At 33.9% G+C, this 18,247-nt stretch overlaps 1 protein-coding gene across 3 annotated transcripts in view; it reads left to right on the top strand.

Annotated features, from left to right (window-relative positions):
* LOC114325202 (mitogen-activated protein kinase kinase kinase 15) overlaps nt 1-18,247 on the top strand; it is a 166,081-nt gene that overhangs the window by 123,447 nt on the left and 24,387 nt on the right. For all 3 annotated transcript variants that reach the window (XM_050656826.1, XM_050656825.1, XM_050656824.1), the window contains 2 exons: nt 10,397-10,559; nt 13,944-14,183. In XM_050656826.1, the coding sequence (XP_050512783.1) occupies nt 10,397-10,559; nt 13,944-14,183 (403 nt within the window). The remainder of the gene's footprint in view (nt 1-10,396; nt 10,560-13,943; nt 14,184-18,247) is intronic.

The following is an 18,247-nucleotide window of genomic DNA, read 5'->3' as shown; positions in this document are numbered from 1 at the left end:
TTCATCTGACTGTGATATGTGGATTTCTTTATCTGAACTATCTTCTGATTGCTGCTCAGTTATTGCTGTTGACACACTAGCTCCGGGAGCTACATCTAGTTTCTTTTTTCTTGTTTTTGGTCTCTCTGGTCCTCCAAATCTTTGCTCCTTTAGAAGTGCAGTTAATGCATTTTCAACGGCGTCCGTGGGATCTTGTGGAGCGTCATCTGTTGGCAATTTCTTATAAACTTCACCCGGGCAAAACGGATAAATACCAGTAGAACGAAAGGAGCTAATTAAGTTTCGCTTTACTGCTGACGCAATTTTATCCGTTTGTTGGGATGGACCACCTTTCGAAACTCGAGGAGTGACTTCGTCAAGAGTTTTTAATGTTTTCCTTAAAAGAGATGAAAACATATCTTTTGGAACTGTACTTAGTCGCAAATTTTGTAATTTCCAATCCGTTAACGTCGTCCTCCAAGCCTGTTTCATTGGCCTGAAAAAGCCCACGTCCAGTGGTTGGCACAAATGGGTAGAATTTGGAACTAAGCATATGAAGTCAATTTCATGTTCAGCACACATCTTAAGAACTTCAACATCCATGTGTGACGACAAATTATCTCCTATCAAAGCTTTTCTTCCTTCTAAACGTCGTGCACGGGGTAAAAAGCAAGTTGTGAACCAGTCTCTAAAAGTTACGCCATCTATCCATCCACTTTGAGTACGATTATACCTAGTCCCTTGGTTGCAGCATGGTTTATCGCAGCAAGGTAAACCACGCGGTCCATTTTCCTTCCACGTATCATACAGGTGAATGCTTTTATAAATGACGTAGGGAGGGAGAAGAGTTCCGTCTGCAGCAGCACATACCATAATAGTGGTACAACTTTTGGAGTGATTCATCACTTTTTCGGGGTACTTAATGCCTCTTTTGTATATGCAACGTTTTTTCCCTGGATCGTCTGACAAATTAGATTCGTCATAGTTGAAAATTTTGGAACTGGGTAAATCTTTAATTACTGGCTCCAAGTTATTATAAAACTCTTCTAGTGTAACTCTTGAAACAGCAGCTCTAGCACGTTTAATATTTGTTGCTAGTCGTTGCCCAAACGAATCCTTATGCCTATTAAGTAGGCTGCATGCCCAGTTAATACCAGGCAGATTATTTTGAAATATAGCCACGTTTTTTCCTTGTTGATCCAAATACCAGTTTGCCATCATTCGTAAGTCCTGAATAGATAAAGGAAAGCCCCAGTCAGCACATTTAGCGGCTGCTTTTAAAATTGCTACCTCCTCTCCTTTGGTGAAAATAGTAGGACGTCCGGGGGTGCCAATATGTTTTCCTTTATATCTGTTATACAGGGTACCAAAGGGAATTTTATATTGTCTTGATGCTTCTCTAATAGATAGTGTACCTTCAACTACCCGTTCAATGGCTCTTTCTAAATTTGCTGGAGGGTAATCAGCGTAACTTCTGCTGCCAAGTAATCTTTTATGCTTACGGGGCATTTTCCTGCAAGAAAGAATACGTTTAAATAATATTTATTTAATTAATATTTTCATCTGTTCGAAAAAACGATTATACGGATCGTCTGGGGTAACATTGATCACACGATCAATGTTGCCCATTGTATTGATCAATGTTTCCCCCAGTAATTTCACGCCGTACTCTTAATCACTCCCATAACCTGGTTACGTTATTTTCAGTGAGATTCATGATCAAAGTACTTCTAATCACTACATGAAAGAATACGTTGTATAAACAATATACTTACCGTGATATGTACGAAGTTTTTCACTTAACAAAATTGATGTTAAACTCAATACTCCAAAAAAATGCTTGTACTTCTAGCACACGCGTGTGTATCGGTATCGAATGGTCATAAATACTAAATAACAGTAACATTGCTGCCGACTAGGCAAAATTCGGTTATCGGCAGTGGCTAAGCGCACACGCCTGAGGCATATAATTAATTTTTAAAGTTTTGATCAAAATAACCCCCGAGTTCAAAGTATCCCCAATCTACGGTACGTTAAAAGAGAGTAAATTAGAGTCAGACCAGGTCTTTATCGTCAGTAGATCCGAAGTTATAGTTTCATGAAGAGATGCAATAGTTGAGTTGCTCCAAGTGATACTGGTATCATCAGCAAAAAGAAAAATTTTCCCATTGATTTTTAAATTAGTGATGTCATTTATAAAGATAAGGAACAGTATAGGACCCAATACTGAACCTTGTGGTACTCCACATACGATGTTTTTGAGACTAGAGTCAGTATCATTTGCTCTAACTAGTTGTTTCCGATTATTCAAGTAGGATTGGAACCAATTCAAAGAAATACCTCGAATTCCATAGAAATTTAGTTTTGTAATCAAGATGTCGTGATTTACACAATCAAAAGCTTTGGCATAGTCGCAGAAAACAGTGACAGTATAAAGATTATTGTTTAGTGCTTGGTAAACCTCATGTAGTACAGAAAACATGGCATCAGTGGTACATTTATTTGTTAAAAAGCCGAACTGATTTTGTGATAAAATGTTGTTATCAACGATAAAGGACATAAGTCGAGTTTTAATGAGTCTCTCAATAATTTTGGAGAGTACCGGTAGTAAGGCAATAGGTCTATAGTTGCAGGCATCAGATTTTTCGCCACCCTTATGAAGAGGAATAATAATGGCTGTCTTTAGGCACTCTGGAAATTTACCTTTTTCGAAGGAATCATTAATTAGTGAGAGGAGGATTTCCAACACATTTTCTGTGAGATTAGAGAAAATTTTTATAGATAGTCCATCAGTACTACAGGATGATTTGCTTTTGATACTATTGATTGTTTGGATAAGTTCAGAGTTATCGACTGGTCGTAAAAAGAATGAATTCGAGACCTGTCTTGAATTAGGAAGATAGGAAATGGGATCTTGTTGCGGCAAAATTGTTGATGTTATATTTTTACTCACATTAACGAAGTAGTCGTTTAGACTTTCAGGATTTGGAAGGGAAAATGATTGAGCTGTGTGAGTTTTATTTCGAAGATCGTTTATTATAGACCAAGTTTCTTTTGCAACACTTTTAGAGCTTCCCAGACGATTTTGATAATAGGCTTTTTTAGCTGACCTGACAAGTTTTAGATATGTTGTCCTGTACTTCATGATATATTCAGTGACAGCAACATTGGTAGTAAATTTCTTGATGTATAGTAGTGAACGCATATTCTTAGCTGATATGCGAATACCTTTCGTAACCCAAGGTTTCCGATGTTTTGGCTTAATAGGAATTAAAGGAAATGCCTTATTGAAGATGTGGAGAAGCTTATCTAGAAAAACACTGAAATTATAGTCCACGTCTATAGAAGGAAATTGCCACTCAGAAGTTAAGCATAAATTTTGGAATTTACGAAAATTCTGGGCGGAAAAAATCCTACCTAAACGTCGGGTTTTTGAGGAGGGTTTGCTGAAGATGTTAAACTTTGTATACACTGCTTCATGATCAGATAGTCCCGCATTAATAACTGTAGAGCAGACATCAAGGGGTGAGAAATCTGAGACAATATAATCGATTATGGTAGATGTAGTTTTTGTAATCCTTGTAGGAGAATCAACGTGCATTGAGAGACTATACGATTCAAATATGTTTGCCAGGGACAGTTGGGTAGCACTAGCAGCAGCATAATTAATGTTAAAATCACCGCATAGAATTTTTCTGTTTTTATGAGGCAGGTCATCTAACAAATTTAGCAGGTTCTGAAAAAATAGTTCCACGGTAGAATCAGGTGATCTATAAATGCAAATAATGTAAAGATTAAGATTTTTATTATAAACTAAGGAAAACTCAAAGAAGGATTCACTTAACAAAAAGTCATATTTTGATACCAGAGAAAAATCATTATTTCTAGAGAGAATCAGGGTGCCTCCATGAGCCGAACTTGGACGATCATACCTGGCAATTGTGGTATATTTTTCTACAAAAAAAGGCTCGTTAACTTCAAGGCAGTGCTCTGTAACCGCAATTATCGGAGGAAATCCTAATTCCCCCAGAAACAAAAATAATTCATCAGTTTTATTTCTTATAGAACGAATATTAATCAGAACCATGCCAAAGTTGTCATCACTAAAATAATTAGTAATGAAATGTCAGCTGTAAATAATCAGATCCTCCTTCATATTTCAAAAAATTACTGAATTTAATTATTTTAGAAGTTTAAAAATAAACTGAATACAAAAAAGGAATTAGATAAAAAGTATCAACTCGGATAGCGCAGGTAATAACAACTTGGCTTCGAACGGACGTAGAACGGGTGTAGTGAGTTTTATTTCGAAGATCGTTTATTATAGACCAAGTTTCTTTTGCAACACTTTTAGAGCTTCCCAGACGATTTTGATAATAGGCTTTTTTAGCTGACCTGACAAGTTTTAGATATGTTGTCCTGTACTTCATGATATATTCAGTGACAGCAACATTGGTAGTAAATTTCTTGATGTATAGTAGTGAACGCATATTCTTAGCTGATATGCGAATACCTTTCGTAACCCAAGGTTTCCGATGTTTTGGCTTAATAGGAATTAAAGGAAATGCCTTATTGAAGATGTGGAGAAGCTTATCTAGAAAAACACTGAAATTATAGTCCACGTCTATAGAAGGAAATTGCCACTCAGAAGTTAAGCATAAATTTTGGAATTTACGAAAATTCTGGGCGGAAAAAATCCTACCTAAACGTCGGGTTTTTGAGGAGGGTTTGCTGAAGATGTTAAACTTTGTATACACTGCTTCATGATCAGATAGTCCCGCATTAATAACTGTAGAGCAGACATCAAGGGGTGAGAAATCTGAGACAATATAATCGATTATGGTAGATGTAGTTTTTGTAATCCTTGTAGGAGAATCAACGTGCATTGAGAGACTATACGATTCAAATATGTTTGCCAGGGACACTTGGGTAGAACTAGCAGCAGCATAATTAATGTTAAAATCACCGCATAGAATTTTTCTGTTTTTATGAGGCAGGTCATCTAACAAATTTAGCAGGTTCTGAAAAAATAGTTCCACGGTAGAATCAGGTGATCTATAAATGCAAATAATGTAAAGATTAAGATTTTTATTATAAACTAAGGAAAACTCAAAGAAGGATTCACTTAACAAAAAGTCATATTTTGATACCAGAGAAAAATCATTATTTCTAGAGAGAATCAGGGTGCCTCCATGAGCCGAACTTGGACGATCATACCTGGCAATTGTGGTATATTTTTCTACAAAAAAAGGCTCGTTAACTTCAAGCCAGTGCTCTGTAACCGCAACTATCGGAGGAAATCCTAATTCCCCCAGAAACAAAAATAATTCATCAGTTTTATTTCTTATAGAACGAATATTAATCAGAACCATGCCAAAGTTGTCATCACTAAAATAATTAGTAATGAAATGTCAGCTGTAAATAATCAGATCCTCCTTCATATTTCAAAAAATTACTGAATTTAATTATTTTAGAAATTTAAAAATAAACTGAATACAAAAAAGGAATTAGATAAAAAGTATCAACTCGGATAGCGCAGGTAATAACAACTTGGCTTCGAACGGACCAATCACAGGGAAGCATCCTTGTAAGCCGCGCAGTAGACATCCATGTAAAACAAACTCATTTGATTTTCAAAAGCATCAATGTAAACCTTCTTGATGGCATCGAGCTAAACTTCCACCGCGACTTACCTGCTCTGTTCTCTTCCATTCACTAGAATGTGTTTGTTTTACATGGATATCGACCGCGATCTCCACCACCACCGCGACCCACTTGTTCTGTTCTTACCCTTTGTGTGGTGAGAGTGGAACCATCGTTGCCTCGCGTTAGCAAAGGCTGGAAAGTCACCCATAAAGTGTTCGGCTGTCTCTTTCCTCTTCTCACATCTGAAACACATTGCTGATCTGATTGCCTGAGCCCACAGATATTTTGGGGTCTCGCGAGGTTGTCGTTACGGTAACATTGAAAAAGAAAGAGGTAAACTTATTGATGCTTTATGTCTATTTATGCTCATTGTATTTTAAAAATAGTGATAGACCATCATAAATATGTTTTCTATACAAAATAGCACATAGGTGCTAGGATGGCGGTCTGTCAAAATGTCCGCGTTCGCCGGTGCCTGTTATTTGTGTTAATTAATGTCACTCTTGATCACATTGTGTTGTATAGTTGTTCCATTTTATATTTGCCCATGCGTCACGGTTCATTTTCAAATAAATTAAATCAAAACATAAAGTGAAACGTACGCCGCGCCGATGTGTATAGTCTATAGTATACTGAATACAAGATGTATATATACATCGACGTTCGTTTCACTTTATGTTTTGACCTAATTTATTTGAAAATGAATCGTGACGCACGGGAAAAGTTAGAGTGGAAGTATTATATGAAAATGATACGTACGTGTGTTGATTCGTGGTGTTATTTATACTATCATTGATTATTCATGTAAAATAAGTTTTATTAAAAAACATCTGCAGAAGTAACGCACAGGTATAGATATAAAAATCACCATGTAATGGAATAAACTTCCGATTATTTTTCTATGGGTAATATTTTCAAAAAAGTTAGTTTATTCCTTACATCCTAATCTAACATTTGGGTTATCTAACTCAAATGTTTTTTTAACAATTATTTTTGTGCTCTAAAGATATATTTTAGATTTTTAAGTTTTATCTCAGGTTATGGTAGTAGTTAAGAACAATGGGTATATTTAATTATCATTATTATGATTTTAAAAGGCTATTGATAATGGGAACACTAATATTAGTAAGTAATGATCGACGTGTTGAAATTTATTGTTTTATAGTGTTTTGTCCTTTTCGTTTCAATGGTGTATTTTGTATTGTGTTTTGTTTTTGAAGTTGAAGTTTGTATTGTCTGAATATTCACTGTATATAACCAAGTGATCTACTATATTCATTGATTAAACATTTTTCATTAGTAAATAGGGATTTATGAAAGGAACATTCACAAGTTTCCATTAAAAAATTAATGATAACAAAAAAAAACTATGCAAAGTAGGTACTCCATTTGCACATCGTAATTTCGTATTATTTATTTTGGTGTTTTCGAATATAAATAATCAAATTATAAATACTTGTTTATATATCTGTTCTTATCATCTTCAGTTATTTTTAGAATTATAAACCGGATTATTAACCATTCTCTTCTTATGATTGCTGTGTCCTTTCGAAAGTTGTCGATATAAATAGCAATTGTAGCTTTGGAAATAGCTGCACAAGAGATTTCTGCGGAAGAGCGGCCAAATCCCCTCAGGTCTTTCAGCCACGAGTTCTTGGGTCTTCCTAATGATTTTTTGCTCTGTTCTTTACCGTCCAATATGCTTTAGAGTAATTCATATCTTTCACCTCTCAACACATGACCCCTTTGATTATTCTTAGTAATTATTTTTGTTTACTGATGCTCCGAAATACCTCATCGTTAATAATTTTTTGATCCCATCGAATTCTCAGCATCCGTCTGTATATACAGGGTGTTTCATTGGGAAACGGAAATACTTTAATGGTAAATAGAGGTCACCGAGCCGGTTCTAGATATACTACATTTTTTGCCCTACCGACTTTTATAACCTAGTTACAGGGTGTTTCATCGACTTTGTCCATTTCTTTCCTAAGCCATAACTTTAGAACCACCCTGTATATTTTTTTATATTTGGTACACATATGTCTCATTCAAAACCCAAACGACCGACATACTAAGCATAAGAGAAATCCAGGTCCGGATTAACAAAAAATTATAAAGTAATTGTGACCTTAAAACAACACCCTGTATATTCAAATTTTGAAAATCTGTTTGCATATGAAAAGAGTATTAAAAAGTAAGTTTAATGGTTCGCTTCAATTTTTCGGCCAGACAATTTTATGACTTTAATTTCGAAATTCTATTGAATTTTTTAAGAACTCTGACATTAAAAAGCAGATATTATTAAATTTTAGTTATAAATTATTAAAGTTAATGAATAAATACTCATTTTAAAAATAATCAATACTTATTTACCACATTGGAACGACCCAATTACTAATCACAAGAAAAATCCAAGGTAGGATTAACAAAAAAATATAAAGTAATTGTGACCTTGAAACAACACCCTGTATATTGAAATTTTTAAAATTTGTTTGCGTATTTTAAAAGAGCATAAAAATGCGTTAAAAGGTGCATGTCAAATTTTTGCGCAGATGTCTGTCAAGGTGACACGAAGCTGCCAGAAAAATTAAGAACAATCCTAATGTAATTGGAAAATCGATTCCAAATCTTTTAAAACGAGCAAGGAAACGCATCAAACAAAATGGCGAAAATTTTGAGCAACTGTTATAGTTCATATATTTTTAATTTATGTTAAGTTGTTGAATTGTTTAAACGAATATTTTGTTTATTAGATATAGCTGTTTTTTTTTAATTCTTTACTAAATCATTAAAATATCTCAATTCTCGCAATTCTAATTTTTAATGATGTGCATACAGCTACAAATACAGAGAATCCATGAAGCCAGCGTAGTAAATAAGTATTAAGTATTTTTAAAATAAGAATTGATTCATTGGCATTAAATTATTAAAGTTAATAATACCTAGTTTTTAATCTCAGAATTCTTTAAAATTTCAATATAATTTCAAAATTGATGTAATTAAATCAACGGCGCAAAAAATTAAAATGAACCTTTAATCACAGTTTTTTATGTTTTTTTTTTAAGCACAGACAAATTTTCAAAATTTCAATAGACAGGGTGTTGGTTTAAGGTCACAATTACTTCATATTTTTTGTTAGTCCGGACCTGTATTTTTCTTGTTATTAGTAATTGGGTCGTTCCAATGTGGTAAATAAGTATTAATTATTTTTAAAATGAGTAGTTATTCATTAACTTTAATAATTTATAACTAAAAGTTAATAATACCTGTTTTTTAATGTCACGAGTTCTTAAAAAATTCAATATAATTTCAAAATTAAAGTCATAAAATTGTCTAGCCGAAAAACTGAAGCGAACCATTAAACTTAGTTTTTTGTGCTCTTTTCAAATGTGCAGATTTTCAAAATTTTAATATACACATACAGGGTGTTGTTTTAAGGTCACAATTACTTTATAATTTTTTGTTAATCCGGACCTGGATTTTTCTTATGGTTAGTATCTCGGTCGTTTGGTTTTTGAATGAGACATATGTGTACCAAATATAAAAAAATATACAGGGTGGTTCTAAAGTTATGGCTTAGAAAAGAAATGGGCCAAATCGATAAAACAGCCAGCAACTAGGTTATAAAAGTCGGTAGGGCAAAATTTCTGTTATGTATATACAGGGTGTTTCCCAATGAAACAAAGACATCTATTCTTTTTTCTGTTTTCTAGTCCATTATCCAACTTATAGCCATACAGCAAGACAGAACAAACGTAACATCTGATCATTCGGATTCTGTGCTCCAGACTAAGGTCTGATCTTGTAAAAAATGTTTTCATTTTGATTCATGAGTGTTTTCCTCACTTGTTTGATTCTTGATAGGATTTCTTTGTTTGGGTTACACTGGCTGTTGATATTTGCTCCCAAATTGTTATGTTATATTTGTCCGTTGGCTACAAATGTACGTTTCTTGGTGTCTTTGACGTCTTGGTGGCTTGCAAAATAGTCCAAGCTTTAACTTCGTACGGCAAAGCCGGAATCATCTTACATTTAAATAGCCCCCTATTATAAGAGTACTCAATATTTATAAAGGTTCCATACCATCTATCAAGACTTCTCAATTGTATGCATATCTGATGTTGATTTTCTCCGTTCTAGACCAGAACTCTCTCGTGTTACATCTTATGTATCCTTGTTGTATTTCGCATAATATTTGATTTTCGCTGTTTGATTATAATATGATGTCATCATTCTTCTATCATTTTTCCATCCCAATTCGAGGTCGACCTCTCTAATTACATTTCTACATATATGAGCCCATTTCCTGTCTGAGCGTCTCTCCCAAGTCTTCTTTGATCTTCTTTTCCTGCTTCTTCCAGAAACTTGCAAAACAGCAATTGTTCGTATGGAGTGATTTGAGTCTTACCGTTGAACATATTGAACATTAAAGTCTTTTGATTTCTTTGCTGTATGTTTGGCTAATCTTACTCTCCCTGGTATCATGTAAACGTATATAGTTGCGTACGCTTCTGCTTTAGCTGTTGCTACTGCTACTTTCACTTCCTTTTTGGCAGTTTTTTCCCCTTCGCAATGGAAAAAAGCAGACCACTGCTATTTCTGTGAACCTGGTATACTTTACTTTTTTCTGAATATTGTTCTTACGACCGGTTAGTGATTGTTTAAATTGGTGTATAATAAATCTCATCATTCTAATGGAAGTTTCCGTACTTACTTAGTACTTATATTGATATTTTTGCAATGTTAAATATATTTATTATTTCATAAGTTTGGCCTCCACGCCGTCCTTGGATTGCGAAAGCGAGAGTCCAAACACAGAAAGAAGGAATTCATCCGGCACCTTATTATCACCTGAGGTTGACACCGGTACCGAAACAGATGGATTTTACCTGCTGAAGAAAGACTCACAACGACGAACAACGCTTGCTAAAGTAAGTTATCATAAGTTATCACTTGTACAATAATTAAGATCTCTTAAGGCGAGTTGACACGATCCAAGTTTACTTTATTCAAGTCTGCTAGGACTTGGGCGCTGCGCCCGCAGCACTTGGAAGCTGCTTTGATCGTGTCACCTATTCGTCCAAATACACTTGTTTCAACAGGTTCTATCTAAGTAGGACGCTGGCCAACTTTCTGGTATCTAAGTAGTGTCGAATTGTAAAATTAAAATGGCGTCGGAAGTAAACACAAAAAGAAAATGGTCTGAATGTGAGTTCTACGAAGCTGAAGAAGCATTATGGTCGAGTAATTACTTAGATTTTTTTTCTTTTTTTATTCCTTTTTTCGGATTTCAAGCTCATCTATCAACATATCAGTAATCAGTAACCTAACAATAAAACACTGAAAACGTTTGTTTTCTATACTTCCACCAAATTTATTACAACTATGTAACTACATCTGTTTCGGCAGAGTGCCTTTCTCAAGTGATTTAGATTACTATGGGTTTGTCTTTAACTGAAGAAGTTGAGGAGTGGGGAGCTGTTTGTCTCGAGTTGGTCATTCAGAATTATATCTGTATTTTTTAATTTATTAATTTCAATAGATTCTAATAAAGATAGCTAAAGGCCTTTATTTTGAATATGCAGAATTTGAAACTGTTCATTAAAATAATGATTATGATCTAGAAGGTGAAGTGCGTATGTAGAAGAGTCTGTTTTTCTATTGTGAATGCCCTTTTGTGTTCTGCTATCCGTTTGTCAAAAGTTCTGCCAGTTTAACCGATGTAAGTTTTCGGACAGTCACCACAAGTTGTTTGTAAACACCACTCTGTAGTTGTGTTCTCTTTCGGCTCTTATTGTTCTTAATATATTTGCTTAAGTTGTTATTAGTTCTGAAAGCTGGTGTTATTCCTTTCTTTTTTATGTATCTGGCTATTTTTGTTGTTATTTTGCCAGTATATTTGATAGAGCAGAAGGTACTGGGTTCTTTCTGTGGTGGTGGATAGACTAATTTCAGGGCTTTCTTATGGAGTTTTTTTTTTTTAATTTTAAACCAAAAACTCCATAAGAATGCCCTGAAATTAGTCTATCCACCACCACAGAAAGAACCCAGTACCTACCTTCTGCTCTATCACATATACTGACAAAATAACAACAAAAATAGCCAGATACATAAAAAAGAAGGAAAACACCAGCTTTCAGAACTAATAACAACTTAAGCAAATATATTAAGAACAATAAGAGCCGAAAGAGAACACAACTACAGAGTGGTGTTTACAAATTACCTTGGGGTGACTGTCCGAAAACTTACATCGGTCAAACTGGCAGAACCTTTGACAAACGGATAGCAGAACACAAAAGGGCTTTCAACAATAGAAAAACAGACACTTCTACATACGCACTTTACCTTCTAGATCATAATCATTCTTTTAATGAACAGTTTCAAATTCTGCATATTCAAAATAAAGGCCTTAAGCTATCTTTATTAGAATCTATTGAAATTAATAAATGGAAAAATACAAATATTATTCTGAATGACCAACTCGAGACAAACAGCTCCCTACTCCTCAACCTCTTCAGTTAAAGACTTTAAAAAGACAAATCCATAGTAATCTAAATCACTTGAGAAAGGCACTCTGCCGAAACAGCTGTAGTCACATAGTTGTAATAAATTTTGTGGAAGTATAGAAAACAAACGTTTTCAGTTTTTATTGTTAGATAAAATGAACTTCCATCAAGTAACGGTCGAATCCATCAATTATATCAGTAACCACTCGAAAACCGTCCATGATCACTTCCATCTAGTTATTTGACATCCAAATTATTTAACTGTGGTAACCAAGTTAACTCAAGTACATTTGTACAAGTGCACTTGGTCCAAATTGGAATCCAAGCATTCTCGGATCATTTCAACCCGCTCTTAGATAGATCCACATAGTGATCATTTCTAGATATTTTCCAATTTTCATCATTCTAGCTTTTCTTTTACTCCCACGTTTATAGTTATTTATTCTGTTTATTTATACTTATTAGATGCATTAGATAGGTTTTTCCTATTGGAACATGGATTTTTAATATCTTTATTGGAAGTGTGCGCAACATTATAGAATTCGTCGATAGCACCAAGATTCGAATGCTTCTAATTTGTTTAACATTATGGTTTTTAACGTTCATGTTTCACAACCACACAATAGGATAGAACACACATAACATTATAGGACCTTCTTGCGAATATTCATCGACAGGTTTATGTTACATAAAACTGGTTTCCAGGTTATAAAAGTCTTACGTGATATTTCGATCCTGGTTATTATCAATCTCTTCATCAAAGTCAAAATTTACATTTAACCAACTGCCAAGGTATTTAAAATGGTTTACCCGTTCTATCTCCTCTCTATTAATAGAAAGCAGACCTCGATCGATATTAATCTTTCCAAGTGCTATCCACTTTGGCTTTGAAATATTGATTTGTAGGCCTCTCCGATAACTGCTTCACTCACTAGATTTACTAGTGTCTGAAGATCTTGTAAATTTTCTGCAAGAATGGCTGTATCGTCAGCGTATTTTATATTGTTGATTACTTCTCCACCCAGTCTTACTCCCTCTTGTCTGTCATCCAAAGACTCCCTAAAGATTTCTTCAGAGTACAGATTAAACAGACTGGGTGACAAAACATTACCCTGTCGTACTCCACGTTTGATGGATAGTTTTTCAGTACGACTATCTCCAACTTGGATAGAGGCTACTTCCTAGGGACATCTAGATGAAAATTCAATTTTGTTTGTAAAGAAAATCACATGTGCTGCGACGATTTTCTCCCTTATGTCATTTTACTTATCGATATAGGAGTATTGATTATATTTTTAAAAGTTTGGCATAAGGGCTTCTGGTGTCCTAAGGGTGTTAATTAAGTTAAACATGCCACGTTAGTTGGTCAGTGTTCGTCATTTTCTTCTTAATGTTATTTGAAAGTTTGTTAGTTATCACGATAAGGAAGCTGCAAAAAAGGCAAACGAAAAACTTTACCTTTGAAAAGTTGCAGAACATAAGGAAAATTCGATTTTTAAAAAAATTATCCCAGTTCAACTCTAAATTTCATTTATTTGCTTATCTCATAATATGGCATTTTCAGTGCACAAAAAGACATAAGGAATAAAATTGTTGTTGAACTTGAAATTGTATTGACATCCGACGGCAACGGTCTAATCTAGATAGTTCAAAGTTGTGAAATTAATTACAATATATTTTGATCAATGCTGTTTGACAAAAATAGCAATAGGCTCAATGATTTTTGGGTTCGATTCCAATCAGTTGATTACATTTTTTGAGTAAACAACCTTACTTATTTATACGTCTATAAATTTTAATTATTTGTAGGTTCTTGCCAACGATGGTATAAAGATATGCGAAGTATGGATGCAAAAAGTTAGGGAAAAGTATTTAGGGGAAACGGTACTGACAGAAAAGCATCTTTTAAGGTTAATGGATGGCTTGAAAGCTTACCTCACGGAACAGTCAATGACAGTTGTCGAGAGCACTGTGAGACAGTTAAAGGAAGAACTGGACTTTGATTCTGCAGCCATAAATCAACTACAATTTGCCATATATCTTTACCAGGTAAGAGTCTTTGATTACAATGATTAGTTGTTATAATATGATTTTATTAAAAAAATAATAATTAGGTCTAAAATACCAATTTGTTTTGTTTAGGAATTAACTAAATTTGTTGTAAAAAATCAGTGTGTGTACTTTGTACGCACGTAAGAAGTTATACTTCTATTATATGATTTCAACGAAATCAATATACATACTTTAAACAGTTTCTCTACTACTTTCCAAAAATTTTTATTAAAACAATACCTACCAAAAATTAAAAAAATAAAAGAATAAAACACACACAAACACATTGAAAAATGCCACAAATGATTTATGAACAATAATTGTTGCCAACATTTTTAATTAATTACGTATTTTCTGAAAAAAATTATATAATAATATACTTTCAATCATAAAATCTATAAAAAAAATTAAAAAAATGATATAACCTGCATTGGGCTTGAACCTACTTCCCGTGTAGCCGTACGAGAGTCGAAGCGATTTCAAACTGCACCACCTTCGCGTATACGTCATGTGGGAATATACACAAACTGAACAACTTTTTGACATTTTGTTTATATGAATTTTTATTAGTTTGATTTTTGTCGAATTAAAATACAACAATATATAGAGTTAGAAAACGATACATTAGATGAAAATTTGTAGAAAGTTTGTTCGTAATCAGATTATGTAAATTAAAGTATTGCCTACTAGGGGTATAGCATAGCAAGTACTAGGTAAGTACATTATTTTTTTTTACATTTTCCAAATAGGTATGAAGATCATTTTTTATTGGAATACAACTGAAACATTTAGAATTACGTACCTGTGGCTTTTCAAAACTGTTTAAAAAGTCACTATAATTATAAATTTGATTTTATTTCTGTCCTCACAACAATAAAAACTAATATATTATACAACATTTTTGTTTACCGATAACCTCCATATTGAACAATTATTGACAGATCATTTCAACACCCAATCAGAGCCCGTATAAAGACTTGTACCAAACTGTCGGTGTGCGCATGCGCGCAGATCAATATAAATTCACCCTCAATCTCAATTGCGCCTAAAGAAGTATAAGTTCAAAAATCGTAAATACGAGGTATAAAGTAGAACAGAATAGGCTACAAAATATGATAGAGATGAATGAAGAATGGACCCCAACAGAAATGTATCAACGCTTAAAGGAAAAGATAAATAAAGCGGCAAAAGAAGTCCTGGGTATTGAACAAAAAGGAAAAAAAAGTTTCGTAAATGGCTAAACAACAGAGCCCCAGGAACTCAAGAAGAATATGTTAACCTCAGACAATAAGTTAAGTAAAGGAAAAGGCTAGAGAAGAACGAATACTGGGAGAGAAAGTGCCGGAACATAGGGTATAACAGGTCAACGGAAGCATGAAAAAAAATAGAAAACATTAGAAGTAATAAACGAAGTAAAAATATTATACAGATAATTACATCGAAAGAGTGGACATATTATTACACAAAATTATTTCAGGTGAATAGACCGGATTATATCTCAAAAGACCCTGTGACAATAGTGACAGAGGAAGCCGAAATTACACAGGAAGATATAACTTAAGCACTGAAGAAGCTAAAAATAACGAAGCACCAGGACCAAGGAACATAAAAATGGAACTGCTGAAATTTGGAGGTGCACGTTTCGTATCCTTTATGAGAATGTTGTTTTAATCAAATTGATGCAGAAAAGGAGATTCCAAATGAGTTGAACCTATCATACATGTCCTCCATTTTAAGGTGACAAAAGATCAACAAACAACTATGGAGGGATCAATGTAACTCCTTCATGAGCAAGAATCTTTTCTGAAGTTATAAAAGAAAAAATAGAACAGCACATGGACCATTACGGCGAAGAAGAAGCCGGATTCCGAAAAGCCAGATCAGGTCTAGATAATATATTCATCATGAAACAAGTGATAGAAAAGAACAAAGAGAAAAATATTAAAACACATATCGCACTAATAATACAATAGTGTCGTAACTCAAAAAAGATGATTTTTCAGAATCAATGAAAAACTCATTACTCATTTCCTATTGCAGGTAAACAAAAAATGAATGCATAATGTGTTTCTAATTAATATTAAAGGAAGTTTATTTGTACTCTTAGTTAAATAAAAATTATGTCAGTGAAGTTATTTAAGAATTTTAAGTTAAAACGGTATTGTTCTAAGCAAAATGATCGAAATGAAATATTATTTTTAGTTATGACATTATTTATGAAGTATTTTGTGTTACTACAACTAGATTTAATAATTTTTTTCTGCGGTTTACGTTAGTTTTTGGTAAATTCTGCGGACTCTTTGTCGCTCATTGTAAAATCAAAACAGTTAATTCTACTTTTATAAAAAAAATAATGAAACTTGGCCTCCTGGTACTGGCAGCACAGCTTGCAAGTCATATACGGCGAATAGTGTTGAATCTATGTTAGCATTTTTGTCTTTTTCTTTCTCTTTTCTGGACAGTCCTTTTTCTTTCAAGTGGTTTTCGTACGTCACAACAATAACGTTTTTTCCATCCTCATCAGCATTTTTGAAATTTTCACAAAGATCACATTGATATTTTTTGGTGTATGGAAGGAGATATTAAAATCATTAGTAAAAATGCGGTTAAAAGTAGTTGCAGACGCAAATGATTTGAAGTTTTCTTCTGTACATTTATCTTTGTAGTCTCGATATAAATCAGCTAAAGACTTGTCACACTGGATATATTCCCGTGACGTCTGAGCTCTAAGGTAATGTAATTCGACGCGTAGTGTAGCGTTTATAAAATGTTTGACACCTTCTTAGATCTCCGGTTCAACAGTATGTTGTTTGTCATGTTTCCCGCGTAATTTGCCATGTTTTCTGCGTTTTCCAAGAGCTACTAGTAGAAGGGCAACCCGATGAAGAGCTTCTTGAAGAAGAGCTTCTTGAGGAAGTGTTACTTGATGGTTTTACAGTTCGACATCGAAACAAACTTAGGTTTTCCTTTGCACAACAGAAACGAAATGCGGATCTCGGTCGGAATCATCGGAGTCAAAGTTGCTCTGGTCTGAGTGCACCGGTGAAATGTGATATTGCCTTTGGTTGGATCTGTAATAGGTTTAACATTACTGACCGTACTAAAGATCACTGTTTACATCAATTTCTTAAAGTACTTTGATGACTCGTCAATGGTGAAGGTATAGGTGCCGGTTGTACTTTCGTAACGTCACTGTTCTCTATCTGGGCACCAGATTCATTATTTGTACTCACCAGTGGGAATAACGACGGTGAAGAGTTTTCCTGCTCGCCATCCTTAACATTTGTTGCCATCTATGAATCGCCCCCTTAAAAATGAATTAAGGAATTATTAACATAGTTAACGAAATGACCAAGAACGTTACGAAGAGTGTGGTAACTCTAAATTTATAAAATATTTAGTATTTAGTAAGCTTTTTTAATAGTACTGCTGCACATTTTAAATGAGTTACTCCTATACGTTGACTGAAAAATAGATAATGATTAATAAATGTTTTACAAACAACAAAAAAATGGTTTTAAGTTATGACTCAACAATAGTGTAGCATGTCAAAAATAATGAACTGAACCAATAATAGTGTCGTTAGTAAAAATATTATTTTAAAACGTTCTTGTGTAAATCAGTAATAGTGTAATAAGTAGAAAAGCAACAATGTTATGGTTAGGTTCAAATCAACAAGAATGCAATAACTCAAAATATAGATATGCAAATTACATATCTGATTCAGCAATAACGTGGAAACTCAAAATCATGAGCAAAGCAACACGTACGTTCTCGATCACTGTTGGCCGCAACTAAAAATGGGGCAATATTGTGAGGGTGATAAAGACAGTCGGTCAGTCATGAATAACGTCTTATGGCGCCATTTCTTATTCATTTTTTGCACTATTAAAACGACGGTTTTATTGACTTGTAGGGAATTGAATTTTACGTCTGAATATAGTGTTATGTCAAATTCGCAACATTTTGAGTTAGACACTATTGTATTATTAGTGCGATACGATCCTTATTGACTAAGAGAAAGCATACGATAGCGTGCCCAGAAAACAACTGTGGGAAGC

Source organism: Diabrotica virgifera, chromosome 7 (genome assembly GCF_917563875.1).
Source record: "Diabrotica virgifera virgifera chromosome 7, PGI_DIABVI_V3a".
NCBI lineage: Eukaryota > Metazoa > Arthropoda > Insecta > Coleoptera > Chrysomelidae > Diabrotica > Diabrotica virgifera.
Note: the sequence above shows the minus strand (reverse complement) of the source record. Positions and strands in the feature narration are given on the sequence as shown.